The sequence below is a fragment of the Panonychus citri genome, unplaced genomic scaffold, assembly GCF_014898815.1.
Source record: "Panonychus citri isolate SS breed McGregor unplaced genomic scaffold, ASM1489881v1 Contig00106, whole genome shotgun sequence".
Classification (NCBI taxonomy): Eukaryota; Metazoa; Arthropoda; class Arachnida; order Trombidiformes; family Tetranychidae; genus Panonychus; species Panonychus citri.
The window spans coordinates 72,962-92,306 of record NW_026515511.1 but is presented as its reverse complement, the minus strand read 5'-3'; the positions used below and the strand labels follow the sequence as shown (position 1 = coordinate 92,306).

Sequence of the window (19,345 nt, the reverse complement as noted above, 5' to 3'; positions counted from 1 at the left end):
CTTGATCACCAAAAAAAGTCAATTAGTATCGATCTTAACTACTCGTAAATTATTATTCCATAAAAAAAAGTTCAATCAGATTTAACTTTCACCTTTACAATTTATCATTTATCTCTTTACAATCGGAAGCTGAATGATCATATGAAAGTTGATTAAATATTTACTTTAATTGGCATAATAAAGATTAACAATTCTAATCATTTATCATCGGAATTTGATCAGCCAAAACTCTCATCATTCTGCTGTACAAGAGAAACACCCTTAATATGATCATATGGAAAAGCTTTCGGTTGTAATATTAGTTGATTTCATTTGCTCTTTTTTCAATTCTAAGAGTTTTAATTATGTGATCGATAAAAAATATCTCCAAGTTGATAAGTTGATGGATCAAATTTAGTGTGTCAATCGTTTAGTGTCCTTTATTATGATTCGAAAGCGATCATCATCGATCGACGAATCGATTGTCATTGATTTACCACCGACATCATTGCCTAAACCATGTATTCCTTTCAGGTACTTTGTCATGTTCATGATTTTCTCATGCACAATGATTGGGTATTCAGTTAAATCAGTTATAAATGTCGCCATTCTTGCAATGGTTGATAATTCAAACGAAACGTCGGATTCATTGGTCGCGAGACATTGGCTGGGCAAATTTAGATCCTCTGGTCAATTCGAGCAAGTAAGTAAGCGACTGTACCTAAAATGTGTTGAAAGATTCGAGCTCTTTTTATTACTTTAGTCTCAAACATTCAACTGGAATCAATATGATCAAGCTTTGGTCCTCGGTGGGTACTTTTATACCTTCACTGCCTCGCAACTTATTGGTGGCGTTATAACGGATAAGTCAAATATCGTCATTCTAATGAGTTTAACACAAGCATTTGCAGCAATTTGTACTCTTGCAAGTCCGATTGCTGCTTCAATTAGTATCTATTGTTTAATTGCCGTCAGAGCTTTGACTGGTTTGGCTCATGGTGTCATGTTACCTTCGTGCTTCAATCTAGCCGAGCACTGGTTCCCGCCCGGTGAAATATCGTTAGTTCAAAGTTTAATTGCAGTTGGCTGTAATTCTGGTACAGCAATTACCTTAACATTAACTGCCTGGTTGTGTCAATCTAACCTTTGGGGTGGTTGGCCCTCTGCATTTATCATCATTGGAATTGTCAATTTAGGTTATGCGGTCATTTTTTACTTGACCATGTCAAATGATCCACAATCAAGTCGTTTAACAAGCAAATGGGAAAAATCATATCTTTCCAAAGTAGTTGTAAACAAAGTGACGACGAAAAAGGTATTAAATTAATCAATCTAAAATTCACAGTTACACTCCAATCAACTACATAGAAATAATTAACATTCATGATAATAATTATCAGACAAACTTTTAGATTGGATTACACCTCAAATGAATTTCGTCAATTTAAAACAATTTAGCTTGATGTTTGTATCATTTTCTATTAGCTTAAAACCCCATGGATTTCATTGTTCACTTCTCTACCTCTATGGTCCATTTTTTGGGTTCGAGGATTAAGTGGATTAGCTTATTATACAATTAACACTAAAATTCCAGTTTATCTTGAGCAAATACTTCATTATGATATCACTAACAATGGATTAATCAATTCATCGTTCTATGTGGTCATTGCTCTTGCACAATTGATTACTGGACCATTGGCTAAATTAATTATTCTCAAAAAATGGTTACCAAGAACTTTGACCAGAAAAATTTTCGAATCTTTTAGTAAGAAAATAAACAGAGAAACGTCCATCATTTAATCTGCTAATCAATTGATTTCATTTGTTAGTTTTACTTGGATTAGTTATCGGCTTAACGTTGATCACTTATTTGGGTGACAAACCAACACTTGCAGTTATCACTCTAATTGTTACAATGTTTTTCTATGGATTTGATTCTGGTGGTGATGCTCCTATGGTACCAGAAATGGCTCCTAATTTGGTTGGTACTGCGTTCGGATTTGCTAATACAATGAGATGCGCTTCGGGTTTCATTGCACCAGCACTGATTGGTTTTATTATTGGTGACGATGTAAATTCATTTAGTTTAATTGATATCAGTTTGTCATTAATACTTTTCTTTTGTTTTCAGATTAAATCAGAAAGTAAATGGTTTTTAACATTTCACATAATATCTGGTCTTCAGATTATTGCATTAATAATTTTCCTCGTCTTTGCTACCGCTGAACCTTTACCTTGGGCTACTATTAACTCTGATACTGAAGATGAGGAAGTAGATGGTGAGACAATTGTGAATGCTGGATAGTTAATTTAATATTATTTAAGTTATCAATTTAATCGATCAATTCAATCATTTTTTAACCAATGCTGTTTGTAACATTTCCAATATTATTGTATAAACTTCGGAAAAGATTTTGTTACTTTTTCCGCCTTATTTCAGATTCATAGGATTCCAAGGATTCTCTGTAAAGAATAAAGAAAAATGATATTTTAGATATAATTGACTTTAATTGAATTCTAAATTAGCTTTTAATGGAGAAAATCTTACTTGAAGAGTAAAAGACGTTGCTCTTCATCACGATGTTCATCCATCCAAGCAGAATATCTTGTTATGGACCAGCCACGATTTTCATGAGCAGATTTCATCTCTGATGGCCCTTGGGTTGATATCAAAAATTGGATCACAATTGAATAGGGAATAAGTTTGCCAATAGCTTGAGATTTAATTATCGCTGAAGGTTCATGGAAAAGTAATGATTTAAATGCCCGAAGGATACGATAGTGTTTACCAAGATCACCGATTAACTGATGGAATGTAGATAAAGCCTCTTCTAATTGAGCGAAATCAACAGCTAATCTCATTTTGACATTCTGAGTTAAGGGTCGGATTAAGGTTGCATGGCGAAGGAATAAATCGATGGTTCGAACGGCAACTTTTAGAATTCTGGTGAAAAAATATGAATAGAAATTTAAAAAGTGGGAAAAATATTCCATCAAAATATAAGAAGAGACAATTACCTGTTCCGAACGACCGGAGTGTCAGGGAAAAGTGAAAAGTAATCAGCATTTACTCTCGTGATGAATCCTTGAAGTTCTCGCATATAAAGTGAACATTGAGGGGGACCATTGAGAGAACTGCAATTAAAAAAAAAAGAGAAAATTAGTATAATCAGTTAAGAATTAGGATTATGATGATGGGCCATTTAAATTATATTTACTTGGAAAAATCTTCATTGTGAATGGTCAGTATAATGGCTTCGATTGAATCTTGAGCGGAATTCATAAGTGGATCAAGTGTATTGATTATTAATGAATCTAAATTGTTTAAATAATTACGGACAATTTGTATTGATTCATCACTTGATTCACACGAAGATAATAAGGTTTCCATTTGATTTCTAAATGATTCAAGTCGATGAACGATTGTTGCATTACATTGTTGTGATTTAGTCGCTGGTCCAATTACTTGAGTGGCATCTCCTTCAACACAAATTAACTTTTCACACTTAACTAGAAACATTTGCACTGATTTACCAATATTTTTGGCCACTGATTGACTTAATTCTGGATCTAAATTAGCAACATTCATTTCGGAAACAAGAGTTTTAATAAGTGAATCGATATCGTCCTTAGTTGGTAATACAATTTCACGAATACTGATCAACGAGCCTGATGACGACGAGTTTTCCTTTGTGTCGGTGAAAATTATGTTGACGGCATCGAAAAGCAATGAAAGTGACCTCGAAAGGTAAGCACTTTCGAACGGGTGTAAAATTGATCTCATCATAGTCTCAAGATTGATATCTTTATCATCTCGAGATAATCTCTTCAAACTTCGGTAAATAAACGAAGGATTCTCGGATATTCACCTTCAAGAACTTCCTTGATTATATTTGATGAGACATTCGCTTTAATCATGGCCTGAGAGAGTAGATTGTTGATCCGAGTGATGAATTCAATCAATCCATTTGGCTTTGAGGTACTTTCGAGAAGACTTGATTGATTAAGTGGATCTCGTTTCTTTTTAATATTTTGAAAAGTAAATCAGCCTGAGAGAGGCAATGAAAATCTGTTCCATCAGATTTTCAATGTTATCCCACAATTTAGTCTTGTAATTTGCTGATTGAGCCAAAGTCATTGGGACAATGGCACTTCCTGGACCAGTTGAACGGGTTTGATTGTAAGTGGACATGTCAAACACATCACGAATGGTTGAGATTATCTTTTGCTCTTTCGATTGTAAAAATAGATCTATTTTCTCATCGAGAATATTAAAAAAGTAATAAACATGAAGAGCAACACCAACAGAAACAGAGTCCGATTTTGAGAAACCATTAGCGAAACAAGTATTGGCTATTTCAAGGATATCGTTTTGCTTATCGCCCAATTGGATTAAATCGCCCTTGATAATATCGATACGAAGGAGACTATCATCTTGAGAGATTAGGCTGTTCAACTCGTGGACAAATTGTGCTGCTTTAATCACTTCACGGTTGATTGTTGGTTGATCGGCTTCCTTGAAATCAGTTTGCTTGAGACGACGGAAAGTTGCATGAAACGGACAATACGACGGAGAAGATCACAGGTCGCATGCAGGCGATTAAGAAGAGCAATTCGATGGGCAACCTATTGTAAGGTTCGATGAGACGAGTTCGTAATTTGTCCAAAGTGCATGTGAGTGTTTCAATCTTTCCTTGGATTACAGATAAATGATTTTCCAAGATTTCTACCTTGTTGGTCTCGTTGAGAAGTTGATCAAAATCACTGGAAATCAAATTTTGAAGATCACCTTCAATTAACATTCGAGCTTGTTCAAGCTTTTGAACCGTCTCGGGGACTTAGTTGAGTAAGAAGATCATCAATCGACAGTGAAGGGGTAGAAGAGGATTTGGACTCTGATAGTAGCGATGATAAAAGTTGATCAGCTTTAAAAGCTTCGAGAGGCTCATTTAATGTTGAGTTCATTTTGTTAGAGTCTTGGTTGTTTGTTTTTTTCTTTGATAAAGTTTATGTACTAATTCACTTCACTTTTAAGGGTATGTAAATTGATACATGTAAATTAGTTTGTTTGCTGAGATAAGTGTAACTTGACACTGTGAATTAAGTGATAAGGTGATTTTTGGGTTAAATGGAAGAGAGTATACAAGGGATAAAGGGAAGATAGGGATTGACTATTTAGAGAGAATAGAGTAATAAAGGAAAAGGTTTTAAAGAAATTTATGGAAAATGATAAGGATATTAATGGAAATTAATTGCCCGCACGAATGGGTGGGGAAACCAGGATGACACCATCACCTCGGACAAAAAGCATGGGAACATTGCGTTTGGTTATTTTGTATACTTCTTCATATGTTTCTTCATCAATCTCAACATTGGTAATAATTTCCTCCACGTCACCAAGAACAATGTTTAAATGTTGATCATAAGCATGAAGAAGACCTCTCAATTCACGACCATGTCGCATCTTAACGTAAATCCTTTCATCCAAACTCAATCGAATCAGATCTAATGGTTCTTCAACATTATTGGGATTAGTCTATAAAATTGAAAGATGAAAAAAAGACACAGAAATTCAGAATTTATATCAATTGGAAACAGAGAACATACAACAAGTAGTCACAAGTAAAGAACATGAGGGAGCAAAGAAAATAAAGGTAGATGAGAGAAAAAAGCAAAGAGAAAAGTAAAAATGATAAAAGCAAAACAACATTCAACTAAACATGAAAGTGGAAATAACAATGAAATAAACGCCTTCATCTAAACACCGGTAGCTGTTAACTATCATCGACAATATTGAATTTACTTACAGTTTCAGTATGTTCTTCCATAATTAACCAAGATGAATGAATAAGAGACAATTTTAATTAAAGAAAATGAGATGACAAAGTTCACAATTAAACGAAATCCGAAACAATTAATGGTCCATTCAGAGAATTAGCCTAAACTCTAATCAACCGAAGGCCTAAAAACGCTAAACAATGGTAACCATGACTACGAAATTCGGTGGCGGTTTTTTCGAAAAACGAAATGTTTCCTCTAAAAATCATCGAGAATTCGAATAAAAAACAATAAATTGATCGAAATTAACAAAAAATTTTATTTCCATTTGTGAATAAAGAAATGAATGTTTATCGCATAGTTTTCTTTTCTTCAATCAATCCAAGAGAACCGAAGAGTTTCCAATAAAATGATGGAACTTTGAATGAACATGTAAGAAAACCATTCGAAGTGTGAATGAAAATGAAAACAAACGAATAAGATGAAGTATGACAATGATGATGAAATAGAAGGAGGAAAATGGAAAAGAAAGATAAACATGATGGGATGAAAGAGAGAGTGAGAGAGGTAGGAAATTAAGATGAAATTAGAAGATAAAAAAAAGATGCAAATGATTGAAGGTAAGAAAAGATGAAAAGAAAACTGGATCGTTTATTCAGTCGGGATTTTTAATTCTCTCTCTTTCTCTTTCTCTCTCACTATTATCATCATCTCTTTTGAAACATTCTTGGGACAAGATGATGATAATGATAATGATGAAAAAGAAAGAGACAACTCCCATCCCTGAGGGAAGGTCAAAGGAAATGATTCTCTTAAGGCAACGAATTGAACGGCGAAAATTTAATAGAAAATAAGTTAAGCTCATGACGAAATATTACCAGAGAAAAATCGAGATTAATCCTGGGAGATTTTTCTCTCTCATCATCATCGTCATCATCTCCATTATCTTACAAGGTAAATTAATAGAAATTAACTTAAACAAGAGAAAAATTAACAAGATATAATTTTCTTTTCGCAATTTCGATTAATCAATCAATTCGACTTTTCTTTTCTTCTCAAAATCAATTTGACTTTTTCTCTTTTTCTTTTGAGAACGAAGTTGATTAGTGGAAAACCAGTTCATGATTAAGTGAAAAAGTGATTTAATATACATAAGAAAAATTGGATAATCATTTATATTGTTAATCATTTAAATTGTTGTTTGGTAGCATTTGTAACTTGTTTAATTTGTTTGGAGGCTCAGAACGGACAAGGTCAATAGGAATTAAATTTGAGGATCAAGATTAAACTGGTAACCAAATTGTCATTACAACTAAATGATGTTTAGATTATGAAACATATGTAACTGGATTTAAATTACATATTAGGTTCAGAAATTAAATTGCATTGGGATTGAAAATCCGGATTAATTGAGATAAAGTTTTAGATTAAACTTTAACCTTGAAATCGTCAAAGTTTTTTTTTACTCCATATGATTGATATTGTGTAACTTAATTGTGGTTAATGTCATGAGGATTTGAATGAGTTTGGAAAACTGTAGGATTTTTATTTTAATTGTTTCGAATTGGGTTTTTGATTATTGACAAATCAATGTTGATTTACGATTGATGATTAAGTTTTTTTTGCCTCATTTGGGTTAATTGACAATGAGAATCGTTTGGACAATTTTGGAGTTTGTTACGACAATTGGGACGAGGAAAATAAGCATTTACAGGGTTAAGATAATACTTTGATTTTTTTATTAATTTTGATTAGATTTGATCGCCTACATGATTATAATTATTGATTTAATCCAATTTAAGGTCAGTATTTATTATTTAAGATCAATTTGTTATTATTTTATAAAAATGCCAATTGGATATTAAAGTGACCTTGTGGCCATAGTTGGTTTCCTTCAAATGAATCAAATAACATCTTTAATCAAGGGTGGGAATCAATAGTCAAAATATTCGGGCGCCGTCAGATTCAGGGTGGGGTTTTCATCTTTCTCTTTCTTTCTCTTTCTTTTTCATCTTCTTTTTATTTCTTTTTTCACTTTCTCTCGTTCTCACTTTCCCTTTCTCTCTCTCTTCGTTTTCTCTCTCTCTCTCTCTCTCTCTCTCTCTCTCTCTTTCTTTCTCTCTCTCTCTTTCTCTCCATCCTCATCCATCTTCCTCTTCTCACTCAAATTAACTTTTACTCTCACTTTCATCTTAATCTCACTTTAATTTTTGGTATAAAAGGCTGATTCCCTCTCAATCTAAATCATCATTCACAATCAGTTAATTCATTTATTCACTTGATCAAAGTAATCAAACAACAAACCAACTAACTAATCATGAAGGTAAGTTTTTCATTTACTTTTCTCTTGACTTTTTATTTTTTATCAATTAGATTCCTAGAAATTCAATCAACCAATCAACTGATTAATTTTCTATCTGTGGATTATTAGGTCATCATCTTCCTCGCTCTCTGCGGTATTGCCTCAGCTGGAATCATCGCCGCCCCAGCCGCCATTGTCTCAACTGGTTCATCATCACAAACCCGAAGCCAAGATGGTCTTGGAAACTACGCTTTCGCTTACAATGAAAACCATGCCACCGGTGGTTCATCACGAAGTGAATCTGGAAACGCTCTCGGTCAAGTTGTTGGATCTTACTCACTTGGTGTTGTTGATGGAAGACAACGAGTTGTCAACTACGTCGCTGATGCTCTCGGTTTCCGTGCCGCCATCTCAACCAACGAACCAGGTACCGCCCCTAAGCCCGCTGCATCCACCAGCATCTCATCACCCGGAGTCATCGCTGCTGCCCCAGTCGCTGTTGCTGCTCCAGTTGTCGCAGCTGCCCCAGCTCCAATTGTAGCTGCTGCTCCAGCTTTCGCTCCATCTTACTATGCACCAGCTCCAGCTAAGATTGTCGCAGCTGCCCCCGCTTATGCCCCCGCTTATGCCCCAGCTGCCCTCCCCGTCGCCGGTGCTCATTATTCCAGCGTAATCAACCACGCCTCATACGCTCCAGTAGCCGCCAAGGTTGTTGCTGCTCCAGCTTTCGCCGCCCCCGCTCTCTGGTAAATTAATTAATACCATCAATTAATTGTAACAACTATAATGATAATTGTCTAAATTTATGAACAAACTGCCAAATAATAATAATAATGTCAATTCACAATTTGTAAATTGCTCAACCAAGTTTCTCATTCATTTCTCATCTATTATAATATTTAATCTCGGCTTATAATCAATATTATAATATAATCTAACATAATAGTCAAGTTCATTAGATTAATTAACCAATAACCAAAAACTAAAACAAAACAAAAACAAAAACAAAAATCAAAACAAATTAAAATGAAACAATCAGTTAATCAACTTTAAATCAACAACATACACAATCGGGTGTGTTTATAATCATCATCATGTTGTTTTGTTACCATTCAATCAATTCAAATCAAAATCAAATTCAAATCTCTCTCAAATCATTAAACAGTTATTATCAACTTTTTGACCGGAATATGTTACAATAGTTTAACATGGTAACACTCAGGGTATAACAAAAAACTTATCACTTCCTCATCAATAAAAATTTCAAATTGTTATCTAAGCCTCAGGGTCAGTTAATCAACTAATCTTATCCTTAAGTTAATCGTTAACGATTTACAAACTCAACAAAAAGTTTCTTTCATCATTCAAAATCTTAACAATTAACTCCCTGATTATCAAGTCAATCCTACAATTTAACATCATTTGCACCTTTATTTTCAGCTCTCATTCGTATTGTTTGTTGATTATCATGTATGAATATATGAAACAACAATTAGAACCTTCAAAAAAAAGTAGAAATTAAAAAAAAAATGAAAAACATTTTCCAACCTCACGGTTGTTTGTTCATTTTCAATGGTATGTTTTTGCAAACCAATTGCCAACAATCAATTGATTCAGTTTAAATCATGAAGCTGATGGTTGATGATTAAAAGTTTTCGTTCAATTTTCGTGAATTGCTCAAGGCTTAAATTAACCACTTAATGTACACAAGGTCAGTGATTATTAGACTAGGTTAATAATGTTGTTGTTGGTTGATTAAGATGATTAATGTTATTTATTTATTATCCAAGATGAAGATGAAAACAAAACAAAATGTAGGTAAGGATACAGGTAAGGAAGAGATGATTAAGTTTAGAATTAACAATTTTAAAATTCTACAAATTTAATCCAACATTGTAATTGATTATAATGGCCTTTCGAAGAGTTAATTACATTGTAACCAATCATTTATTACTCAAAGACGATCCTTTGTTTACCGTTATTAAGCGTAACAAGGTTACCAATTCACTCGCCAAGGAGATCGCTTTTCTCAATCATTGTGCCGCAATTTTGGCCTTAGTTTCCGCTACCATTGGTTTAATGTCCATTTTTTATGAGGCCAAGGCTCATCTTCAGATCATGGGATTTGCATCCATATTTCATATCTGTGGTTCCATAGGAATTGAGTCTTATAAGAAGCGGAAAAATCGCTACCTTCTCTTACTAACTGGCCTTTGCAATGTTGCCTTTTTTGGGGTCAGTCAGGTCTTCTTGATCCTTTTCATCCTCGTAGGTGAGTTGACAATCATTTTCGACTTCGATCTGATTCATAATATTACAATCGATATGTTTTTTTTTATCTTTTCTTTCATCAATCAGCTGATGCGGAATCATATCCTTCAAAGCGAGATTTCAATTCGGAAACTTTTTTCCATGTTATTTTAATTCCTTGGATTTTATTGTCAATCATTATTGAACTAATGTTCCTAATCTTAATTATTTACTTGGCCGTTTCTAAAAAGATTCTAATTAGTTTGAACAGATCGGCTAATTAACAGATTAGGTAAACAATAACACCTACGAATTCAATATACATACATTGACCATCTCTACATAATCCAATTGACCACCGTTGAGAGTAAATTGTGATTCTCAGCTTTCCATCATCTAAATCAACGATTTAATTGGCAATTAATCAAGCAAAGGTCAAACATTTAAGCTGTGATTTTAATCTGTGTTGTGTTTTAATCGTTAATTTCATTTCTCTCTCTCTCTCTCTCTCTCTCTCTCTCTCTATTAACCATCAATAACATGATTACAATTTAAAAGTTAAATTATCAATGTGACAAGCTGAAAGGAGAAAGTATATTAAATTGTTAAATCGTAATGATGATTAAGATACACACACATGTAGATAAACATTAACCATTTGATTAGCAATTAACTGTAAACCTTGAACTGAAATTGATTAACAGTAATCAAAACAAAAATTGGCCTGATATCTGTGATTGAAATGAGAATGAGTAAATTGTTGATTGTTGTAATTCATTTCGTATTAAATTGTTTTCCAGATAAAAATCAAATCTGATTAACATGGTTGTCATATAACAATTAAAACCAATTCTAAGTCTATTACCATGTATATCATTTATTTATTGTAACCTAACAATTAATTTAATCAATTAGAGTTACCATTTTAATCAACACTCAACTAAATTGTGTTACAATGTAAACAAATTGTAATAAGCTAATGAAACAATTAACTTTACATTTGTGATGCTTTTCAAATTGAACACGATTTAATTATTGATCATGATCTTACTAGTGATTAAAATGCTATTGTTAAAGTTAATTCATCTTTTAATTGCTATGATCAAATTTAATTCAGTTCATTACCTTTTTCGTGGCGAGAAACTTGATTTACTTATTTAGAGTCATAACTAAATCAAATTAAATTGGTGTTCTAATTAGATAAAATTAGATTGTTCCTCACGCCTTTATAAATTTGATCACCAAATTAACCAACATCCATTTAATCATAATCGGAAATAAATCAACAATCAAGATAATCCAAAGTAAATTAACTTGTTAAAATTTTAATTTAGTTAACCATTATCACCATTAAATATTATTAATACTAATTAAAGTAAATTAGTAACAATTTGTTTCAATATCTGATTTTTTCACCATAAAATGAATCTTTTTTTTTAATTAACTATTTACAATTAATTAATTCAGTTTGACAACATAAATCTTATTATTTTTGCTTCTTTTGACACCTTATCAGTAAGATTAACCCGAAAATACAACCTTAATCATTAGTTAATCACTACAATTATCCTTACAGTTATAATCACGTTCACAAAACCACAATTACAACTTAAGCCTCTCTAAATTGTTTAACAATTTAATCAAAAACGTTAAAATATAAAAATATTACAAGAAAATTAAATAAACGAAACCTTGATCATCGTTAAACGATTCAAATTGTAATTAAACTCGTAGTTCTTTAATTGTATTATAATACAACAATTAAACAGTATAATTAACAATCATTCCAAGTTAATTAACCAACTCGTGATGATAATAATATAATCCAATTTTGGGTTGTCAATAGATTTACTTAATCAATTGGCTTTTTTGTTCATTGATCATCAATTATAAGGTAAGTAAATTGTTGTTTTTTAATTATTCTAATTAATTGCTTCCTTATCTTAATGAATCGTCTCGCCAACGTAATCTAATGTTAAGAGGTTAGTTGATTAGTTGATTAGTTTGGTTAATCAAAAGGTGTTAACTTAAATAAGAATCGATTTGAAATCGATTGACCATGAAATAGTTTTCCTTTTAATTATTATCATTTAATAGATTTGATTGGTTCATTGATTGTTGATTGATTGATTGTGTGAACTTTTCTGATTCCCAATCAATGTACAAATCGTAATGTGGGTTTACCCGGTTCATGATTATCGTGATTAAATTAATGATCTTTAAACAGGTAAGTTAAAGTGTATCAATGTTACGATGATTAACTAACAATTTAGCTCAACAATTGAGATTTGATTTCTCTCATTTTTTTCTTGTTTACTATTATTATCTAATAGCCATCAAATTGTTACCTTGAATTAGTTTTAATTGTAATTGAAAAGTGTGAGTGGTGACAATTGATTGTTAATATAATTAATTTCCTTCCTGGATAACAATTGATTATGTATTCATGGTTTGGTTTTTTGTTTACTTGATGAATAATTAAAATTGATTTGGTTGTTGGTTAATCAAGGAAATGATTTCTGTTGATGGTTTAGTTAAATCATCGCAATTAATTTTCATCAATTTAGGTTTGGAAATGTTATTGTGTCAATCAGATATATTGATGTTTGACTAATTATTAACATGATGAAATTTACATGTTTCAGTTAATCAAATCTAATCAAATTTTAATTGTAAAGGTGAAACTTGATGATACATAATTTTATTTACATATTTTGTGTATTAATTATAATCAATTAATATTGACAACTTTCAATTAGGATTAACTTAATTGTAACACTTTTACCATTGTGTCAGTTTCAATTTTTCATCATGATTGTAATCATTTAAATTGTGCTTCCTGATTACTGATATTTCATCGTTACAATTAGAGGTTAAATTGTCACCTGCAATTAACTATAATAGGCAAGATGATATCCAAATTATTTACCATTCAAATGTTAGTTGGAAATTTGATCTTACAATTTAAAATGGATAATATTTGTTCAGGTTGACAATTAAATTATTAATCAAAATATAATCAACTACTTGACATTAAATCATCGTTGAGGGTCAACTGAGTTTAGAGGTCACTTTATCTTTGGTCAAATAATCTGAGATTCTGAAATGTTAATCAATTTTAAATTAGATTGACTCAAGTGAGTTAATCAACAATCAATGGAAAAGTTGATTAAATTGTAAACATTGAAAATTTAAATTCCCTAAGAGTTGATTGAGTTAATTTCCTTAAATAGTTATCATGTTATTCATGAAATTAAGATGGAAATTTTTCCTACAATTAACAAATTATAATTCATTGATTCATGCTAATAATTAAACTTATCAATCAATATTAACCTAAATTTTACTATTGATTGTTGTAAAATTTATCTAATATATTGCAACGATTAAAATCACCTTGACATTTGATGGTCAAAGCTAAAAAATTTTGATTTGATTAACAATCAAACAACTGAAAACAATTAGATTAACATAATTTTTGCATCAGGAAACATTAAATTGTAAGGGAAAGTATTATTAAGAAAAACTAACCATTCAGATCTAAATTAACAATCAAATTTGATTGTTTCTTGTTATCATTCAATTTAATTCAGTTCGTTTATTGTTATTTTTATCAATTTCTGTTCTAGTTAAACCTAAAAGATGATCATGATTATCAAACATTTGTCAAAAGAGATATTTACTTGTTAATTGCCTGAGGGTAACGAGCATATTGTAATGTATGTGTTAAATTATTAATTGATTTTGACACTTGATACCAATGTAACCAGGTTAATTGTACTTCCTTACGGCCTTTTGAACGTTCACAATTAAAACAAACAACGATAATATCAAGTGATAGTATTAAATTGTTGTATTGATTAACTGTCCAGGTTAACCGATTGATGAAATTGATGAGGATGTTAATCAATGATAGTAAAGGGAAAAAGATTTAAGATGAAGATAATATGTCACATTACATGTAAACAATTAACTAATTAATATTGGAAAGACTTTACCTCAGGCTATATTCAAACATGTAACCTTTTTGTTTACTTTTTTATTTGATTTCACTTGTTTTTGGTTAACCTTTTTTTGTGTAAACAATTAAAACCATAAGGGTAAATCGTTCAGTAAATCATTTTTAATAATCAATAAATTACACTTTAATTAGTTAATTTATAAACTTTGATCAAGGTAAAATTGATAATTAGCACACAATCGATCACCCAACGATTTGGAACTCTCTTCAAGGCATTTGGTGCGATGATATAAATTGATTCACAAACGGTCAGTATTGAACAGTTAATTGTTAACAGTCACGTTGTTAAATCATCTTTTTGTAAAAACCAATCAAATTCACAATCAACATCAAACTCAAAATGATTAAGGTAAGCGAAAGATTAAAAAAAACCAACATCTTTATCCATTGGATTTGTGGATGTGTTGATTGTAATTGTTTTTTCATTTCTTTCTTATTGTTTCCAGATCGTTGGAATCGTTTTAATTGCTCATTTGAGCCTCTCATCAGCCTCGGCGATTCTTTCATCATTACCTGTGGCTGTTGCGAACACCGGTAATTCAGTTCAAAGTCAAACTCAAGATTCTCTTGGTAATTATGCTTTTGCTTACACGGAAAATCATGCCACCGGTGGTACATCTCGTAAGGAATCAGGTAATCCTCTTGGTCAAGTGGTCGGTTCTTACTCGTTAGGTATTGTTGATGGACGTCAACGAATCGTTAATTATGTTGCCGATGCTTATGGTTTCAGAGCTCAAGTTTTAACCAACGAACCAGGAACTGCACCAACTGACCAACCCTTACCTGTAGCTCAACCTGTTCCAGTTGCTGTTGCTCATCAACCTACAGCCTATCTTACTGGTCACCCTGGTTATCCTCAACCAGCTTTACCAGCCGTTCAACCTGTAGCTTATGCACCAACTTACAGTGTCTCACCTTATCTTGGTTAAAATTATCATCTTAATCTGTGTGTTCACTTGTGTTCATTTTAACATTGGATTAACTGTGATCTAAACTACAAAATTATCTGATAATCATCATCAATCACCTTCATCATTAGTGTTAATCACAATTAACAATTTAGTACAATTTTTCTTACCCATTGTTTTCTACCATTGTTCATTGATCCCTTTGGATTTGATTGATAATTAATCGTAACCAGTGTGATTTGTTGTTAATCAAATGTTCATTAAAAGTGATAAATTATTTTCGGATTAAGATTAATTTGCATTTCTAATTACAACGAATAGTCAATTTTAATTGTGATTTAAAACAAATATCTTGTAACAAAAAATACAATTTAAACGATAATAAATACTTGCTTGAAAAAAAAAACTTAATCAAATGTGATTCAAATTGTTTAATTTTTAATTGTGCTTCCAAATTTACTAATTGTGATTCATCAATCATTCATCTAAAAATTTGATTTGAATTAAATTTATAAATTGTGATGAAAAATGAATTGAATGATTTATTTATCATTGATCAACATTCATTATTTAATAAGAATTCATTTTCAAGGTTAGTTTGTATTATTTTGCTTGATTGTGTAACAATTAACAACAATCAACTGATCAGGTTAGAAGTGAATTAAATCAAAGGTTTTTCAATTGAAGATCAAATCGATGAATTATATTAATAGTTGCATAATAATTCAAAATGCTGAATAAGAATAAGAATAAACTATTTCTTTTAGAACTTTTGTTTATCGAATTCGTTAGAACAAAAAGTTCGAAACGAAAGTCCTCGAAAAAAACTGGGATGAGTTTCGAAAATTTTTTTCGATCAGATAAAGATTCGAGTTAGTCGAATGTCGATTTCTAGAAGATCTAAAGAATTCGCTCCTCAAAATCTCCGATTCTCTTATTGACTTGTTTTCATTTTCTCCTGGAATCGAATCATGGTTCGTGTTGCAGTTCGAAAGAAACTTTGAACATTTCTGAGTATCGTTCGAGTTACGAAAGTTGTAAACATTAGATAGATTGTATAGAAAATGATGGAAAACTGTTAATTGTTGATCTTGAAATTATGTTCCTATTAACTGAATTGATATTTTTGGAAGAAATTAAAAATTTATTACTCGTTTAACTAAATTGCATTTTAATTTCTATCTGATAATGAACTCGATTAAAAACATTGATTAGAGTAATTAACTGAATTTCGTCAATACCTTAATGTTTACAATTTATTGATTGCTGTTATATTAGGTTAACAGTTTGTTAGGTTAGTGATTAAACCATGATTTTTAATTTGAACGTTAATGATTTGAGTTAATTGTGATGATTAGTCAGTGAAGAGGAAAGTTGAGATGAAAATTATTAATAATTTATACCTTGTTGGATAAATTGTTGAGATTATATTTTTCTATTCAACTGGATTCATTGATTGTGATTAAGATATCGACTGTATGTTGATTGTGATCAAATGATTGAAAAGTGAAAGCAATTTAAGGAGTGAGTCCCTCAGGCTTAATTAAATGTTTTTATTTCTTAATTGTTGGAGGATTCAGTTAACTTTTTTTTTTGTTGAAATTCATTAAAGTTAATTGTAGCCAACATATTCCGGTCAAAAGTTGATAATAACTGTTTAATGATTTGAGAGATTTGAATTTGATTTTGATTTGAATTGATTGAATGGTAACAAAACAACATGATGATGATTATAAACACACCCGATTGTGTATGTTGTTGATTTAAAGTTGATTAACTGATTGTTTCATTTTAATTTGTTTTGATTTTTGTTTTGTTTTGTTTTGTTTTAGTTTTGGTTATTGGTTAATTAATCTAATGAACTTGACTATTATATTAGATTATATTATAATATTGATTATAAGCCGAGATTAAATATTATAATAGATGAAATGAATGAGAAACTTGGTTGAGCAATTTACAAATTGTGAATTGACATTATTATTATTATTTGGCAGTTTGTTCATAAATTTAGACAATTATCATTATAGTTGTTACAATTAATTGATGGTATTAATTAATTTACCAGAGAGCAGGGGCGGCAGCTGGAGCAGCAACAACCTTGGCGGCTACTGGAGCGTATGAGGCGTGGTTGATTACGCTGGAATAATGAGCACCGGCGACGGGGAGGGCAGCTGGGGCATAAGCGGGGCATAAGCGGGGCAGCTGCGACAATCTTAGCTGGAGCTGGTGCATAGTAAGATGGAGCAGCTGGAGCAGCAGCTACAATTGGAGCTGGGGCAGCTGCGACAACTGGAGCAGCAACAGCGACTGGGGCAGCGATGACTCCGGGTGATGAGATGCTGGTGGATGCAGCGGGCTTAGGGCGGTACCTGGTTCGTTGGTTGAGATGGCGGCACGGAAACCGAGAGCATCAGCGACGTAGTTGACAACTCGTTGTCTTCCATCAACAACACCAAGTGAGTAAGATCCAACAACTTGACCGAGCGTTTCCAGATTCACTTCGTGATGAACCACCGGTGGCATGGTTTTCATTGTAAGCGAAAGCGTAGTTTCCAAGACCATCTTGGCTTCGGGTTTGTGATGATGAACCAGTTGAGACAATGGCGGCTGGGGCGGCGATGATTCCAGCTGAGGCAATACCGCAGAGAGCGAGGAAGATGATGACCTAATAATCCACAGATAGAAAATTAATCAGTTGATTGGTTGATTGTATTTCTAGGAATCTAATTGATAAAAATAAAAGTCAAGAGAAAAGTAAATGAAAACTTACCTTCATGATTAGTTAGTTGGTTTGTTGTTTGATTACTTTGATCAAGTGAATAAATGAATTAACTGATTGTGAATGATGATTTAGATTGAGAGGAATCAGCCTTTATACCAAAAATTAAAGTGAGATTAAGATGAAAGTGAGAGTAAAAGTTAATTTGAGTGAGAAGAGGAAGATGGATGAGGATGGAGAGAGAGAGAGAGAAGAGAGAGAGAGAGAAGAGAGAGAGAGAGAGAGAGAGAGAGAGAGAAGAGAGAGAGAGAGAAAGGAAAGTGAGAACGAGAGAAAGTGAAAAAGAAATAAAAGAAGATGAAAAGAAAGAGAAAGAAAGAGAAAGATGAAAACCCCACCTGAATCTGACGGCGCTTGAATATTTTGACTATTGATTCCACCCTTGATTAAAGATGTTATTTGATTCATTTGAAGGAAACCAACTATGGCCACAAGGTCACTTTAATATCAATTGGCATTTTATAAAATAATAACAAATTGATCTTAAATAATAAATACTGACCTTAAATTGGATTAAATCAATAATTATAATCATGTAGGCGATCAAATCTAATCAAAACTAACCCAGTAATCACTTTCTATTACCATAATCTGTGGATCGTCTTCCTTATTTAATCTGCAAACTTAATCATCTTCACTAACTTTTAATCTTAATCACCTTTTCCAAGCCTAGGTTAGTATCTTAATCATTTTGCAATTAATCCTTTTTCCTAATTACCAATTATCCTATTATAATTGCAAAACTTGTCAATTAAAATTGATTCACTTTCGCTGTCATAAACATGAACTTTAAACTTATATGAACTAATTTCCAATCCTGATAGACTGAATTAAACAACTAAATCAGTCATAATAATCACGACCAAAAAGCAAAACAATCAAAAAATCAAATGCTCAACTCATTAAATTGCTCATATTACATCAGAACAATTAACAAATGATGCAAGTTTCTGATTAATTAGCATTTTCCTTACAAAAGAAACCTAATGATTAACATTTAATTTCTCCAAACTCACATAATCCGAACAATTTAAATCACAATTATCTAAACATCCATCCGATGCTAATGTTCACAAGGACGTGGTACTAATTATGATTATCGTATTTTAATAATTGAAAATTTTATCAAACAATTAACTCCAAACCATTAAACCTTTAGACTACAGTAGGTGTTTAAACAACAATAGTTTAATGTAAATACAATTAAGATCAGTGTAAGAATCGCAAGCAAACACTAATTATTTTAATTTGATTGTTAATTTTAATTACTGTCTAGTTGATTGTTGTAAAATCCAAACGTCACCTTGTATCCATAATGATTATAA

At 31.7% G+C, this 19,345-nt stretch overlaps 5 protein-coding genes and 2 pseudogenes across 6 annotated transcripts; 4 read left to right on the top strand and 3 right to left on the bottom strand.

The window, feature by feature from the left end:
* The first annotated feature begins 127 nt into the window (after positions 1-127).
* LOC128389253 (sialin-like) lies at positions 128-2,284 on the top strand. Of its 2 annotated transcripts, XM_053348795.1 has the most exons (5): positions 128-682; positions 743-1,294; positions 1,465-1,744; positions 1,809-2,050; positions 2,111-2,284. In XM_053348795.1, the coding sequence occupies exons 1-5, from the start codon at positions 425-427 to the stop codon at positions 2,282-2,284; spliced, it is 1,506 nt and encodes a 501-aa protein (XP_053204770.1). In that variant the 5' UTR covers positions 128-424. The 2 variants fall into 2 exon arrangements, with proteins under 2 accessions (XP_053204770.1, XP_053204769.1); XM_053348794.1 differs by having other exon boundaries at positions 1,809-2,284.
* A 45-nt stretch (positions 2,285-2,329) lies between these two features.
* LOC128389250 (conserved oligomeric Golgi complex subunit 5-like) lies at positions 2,330-5,955 on the bottom strand (annotated as a pseudogene).
* LOC128389226 (U6 snRNA-associated Sm-like protein LSm3) lies at positions 5,228-5,807 on the bottom strand. Its single transcript, XM_053348771.1, has 2 exons — positions 5,787-5,807; positions 5,228-5,515 (listed from the first exon to the last, which is right to left on the bottom strand). Exons 1-2 carry the CDS (start codon positions 5,805-5,807, stop codon positions 5,228-5,230), a joined length of 309 nt encoding a protein of 102 aa, XP_053204746.1.
* Positions 5,956-7,928: 1,973 nt separating the features above from the next.
* Positions 7,929-8,914, top strand: LOC128389241 (adult-specific rigid cuticular protein 15.7-like). Its single transcript, XM_053348785.1, has 2 exons — positions 7,929-8,080; positions 8,189-8,914. The coding sequence occupies exons 1-2, from the start codon at positions 8,075-8,077 to the stop codon at positions 8,807-8,809; spliced, it is 627 nt and encodes a 208-aa protein (XP_053204760.1). The 5' UTR covers positions 7,929-8,074; the 3' UTR covers positions 8,810-8,914.
* Positions 8,915-9,853: 939 nt separating this feature from the next.
* On the top strand, positions 9,854-11,434 carry LOC128389240 (uncharacterized). The gene is made up of 2 exons (XM_053348784.1): positions 9,854-10,331; positions 10,418-11,434. Exons 1-2 carry the CDS (start codon positions 9,968-9,970, stop codon positions 10,591-10,593), a joined length of 540 nt encoding a protein of 179 aa, XP_053204759.1. The 5' UTR covers positions 9,854-9,967; the 3' UTR covers positions 10,594-11,434.
* Positions 11,435-14,051: 2,617 nt separating this feature from the next.
* LOC128389239 (cuticle protein 14-like) lies at positions 14,052-15,597 on the top strand. The gene is made up of 2 exons (XM_053348783.1): positions 14,052-14,679; positions 14,777-15,597. The coding sequence occupies exons 1-2, from the start codon at positions 14,671-14,673 to the stop codon at positions 15,257-15,259; spliced, it is 492 nt and encodes a 163-aa protein (XP_053204758.1). The 5' UTR covers positions 14,052-14,670; the 3' UTR covers positions 15,260-15,597.
* Positions 15,598-17,279: 1,682 nt separating this feature from the next.
* LOC128389210 (adult-specific rigid cuticular protein 15.7-like) lies at positions 17,280-18,103 on the bottom strand (annotated as a pseudogene).
* Positions 18,104-19,345: the final 1,242 nt, after the last annotated feature.

What these genes read in the sequence shown, in the direction of transcription:
- LOC128389240 (XM_053348784.1), top strand. Translation starts at nt 9,968, where the DNA reads ATGGCCTTTCGAAGAGTTAATTACATTGTAACCAATCATTTATTACTC. An exon ending in GATCCTTTTCATCCTCGTAG is followed by an intron (nt 10,332 to 10,417) that starts GTGAGTTGACAA and finishes TTCATCAATCAG; the next exon opens with CTGATGCGGAATCATATCCT.
- LOC128389226 (XM_053348771.1), bottom strand. Translation starts at nt 5,807, where the DNA reads ATGGAAGAACATACTGAAACT. An exon ending in TGGAAGAACATACTGAAACT is followed by an intron (nt 5,516 to 5,786) that starts GTAAGTAAATTC and finishes TCAATTTTATAG; the next exon opens with ACTAATCCCAATAATGTTGA.
- LOC128389253 (XM_053348794.1), top strand. Translation starts at nt 425, where the DNA reads ATGATTCGAAAGCGATCATCATCGATCGACGAATCGATTGTCATTGAT. An exon ending in CCTCTGGTCAATTCGAGCAA is followed by an intron (nt 683 to 742) that starts GTAAGTAAGCGA and finishes TTATTACTTTAG; the next exon opens with TCTCAAACATTCAACTGGAA. An exon ending in ACAAAGTGACGACGAAAAAG is followed by an intron (nt 1,295 to 1,464) that starts GTATTAAATTAA and finishes ATTTTCTATTAG; the next exon opens with CTTAAAACCCCATGGATTTC.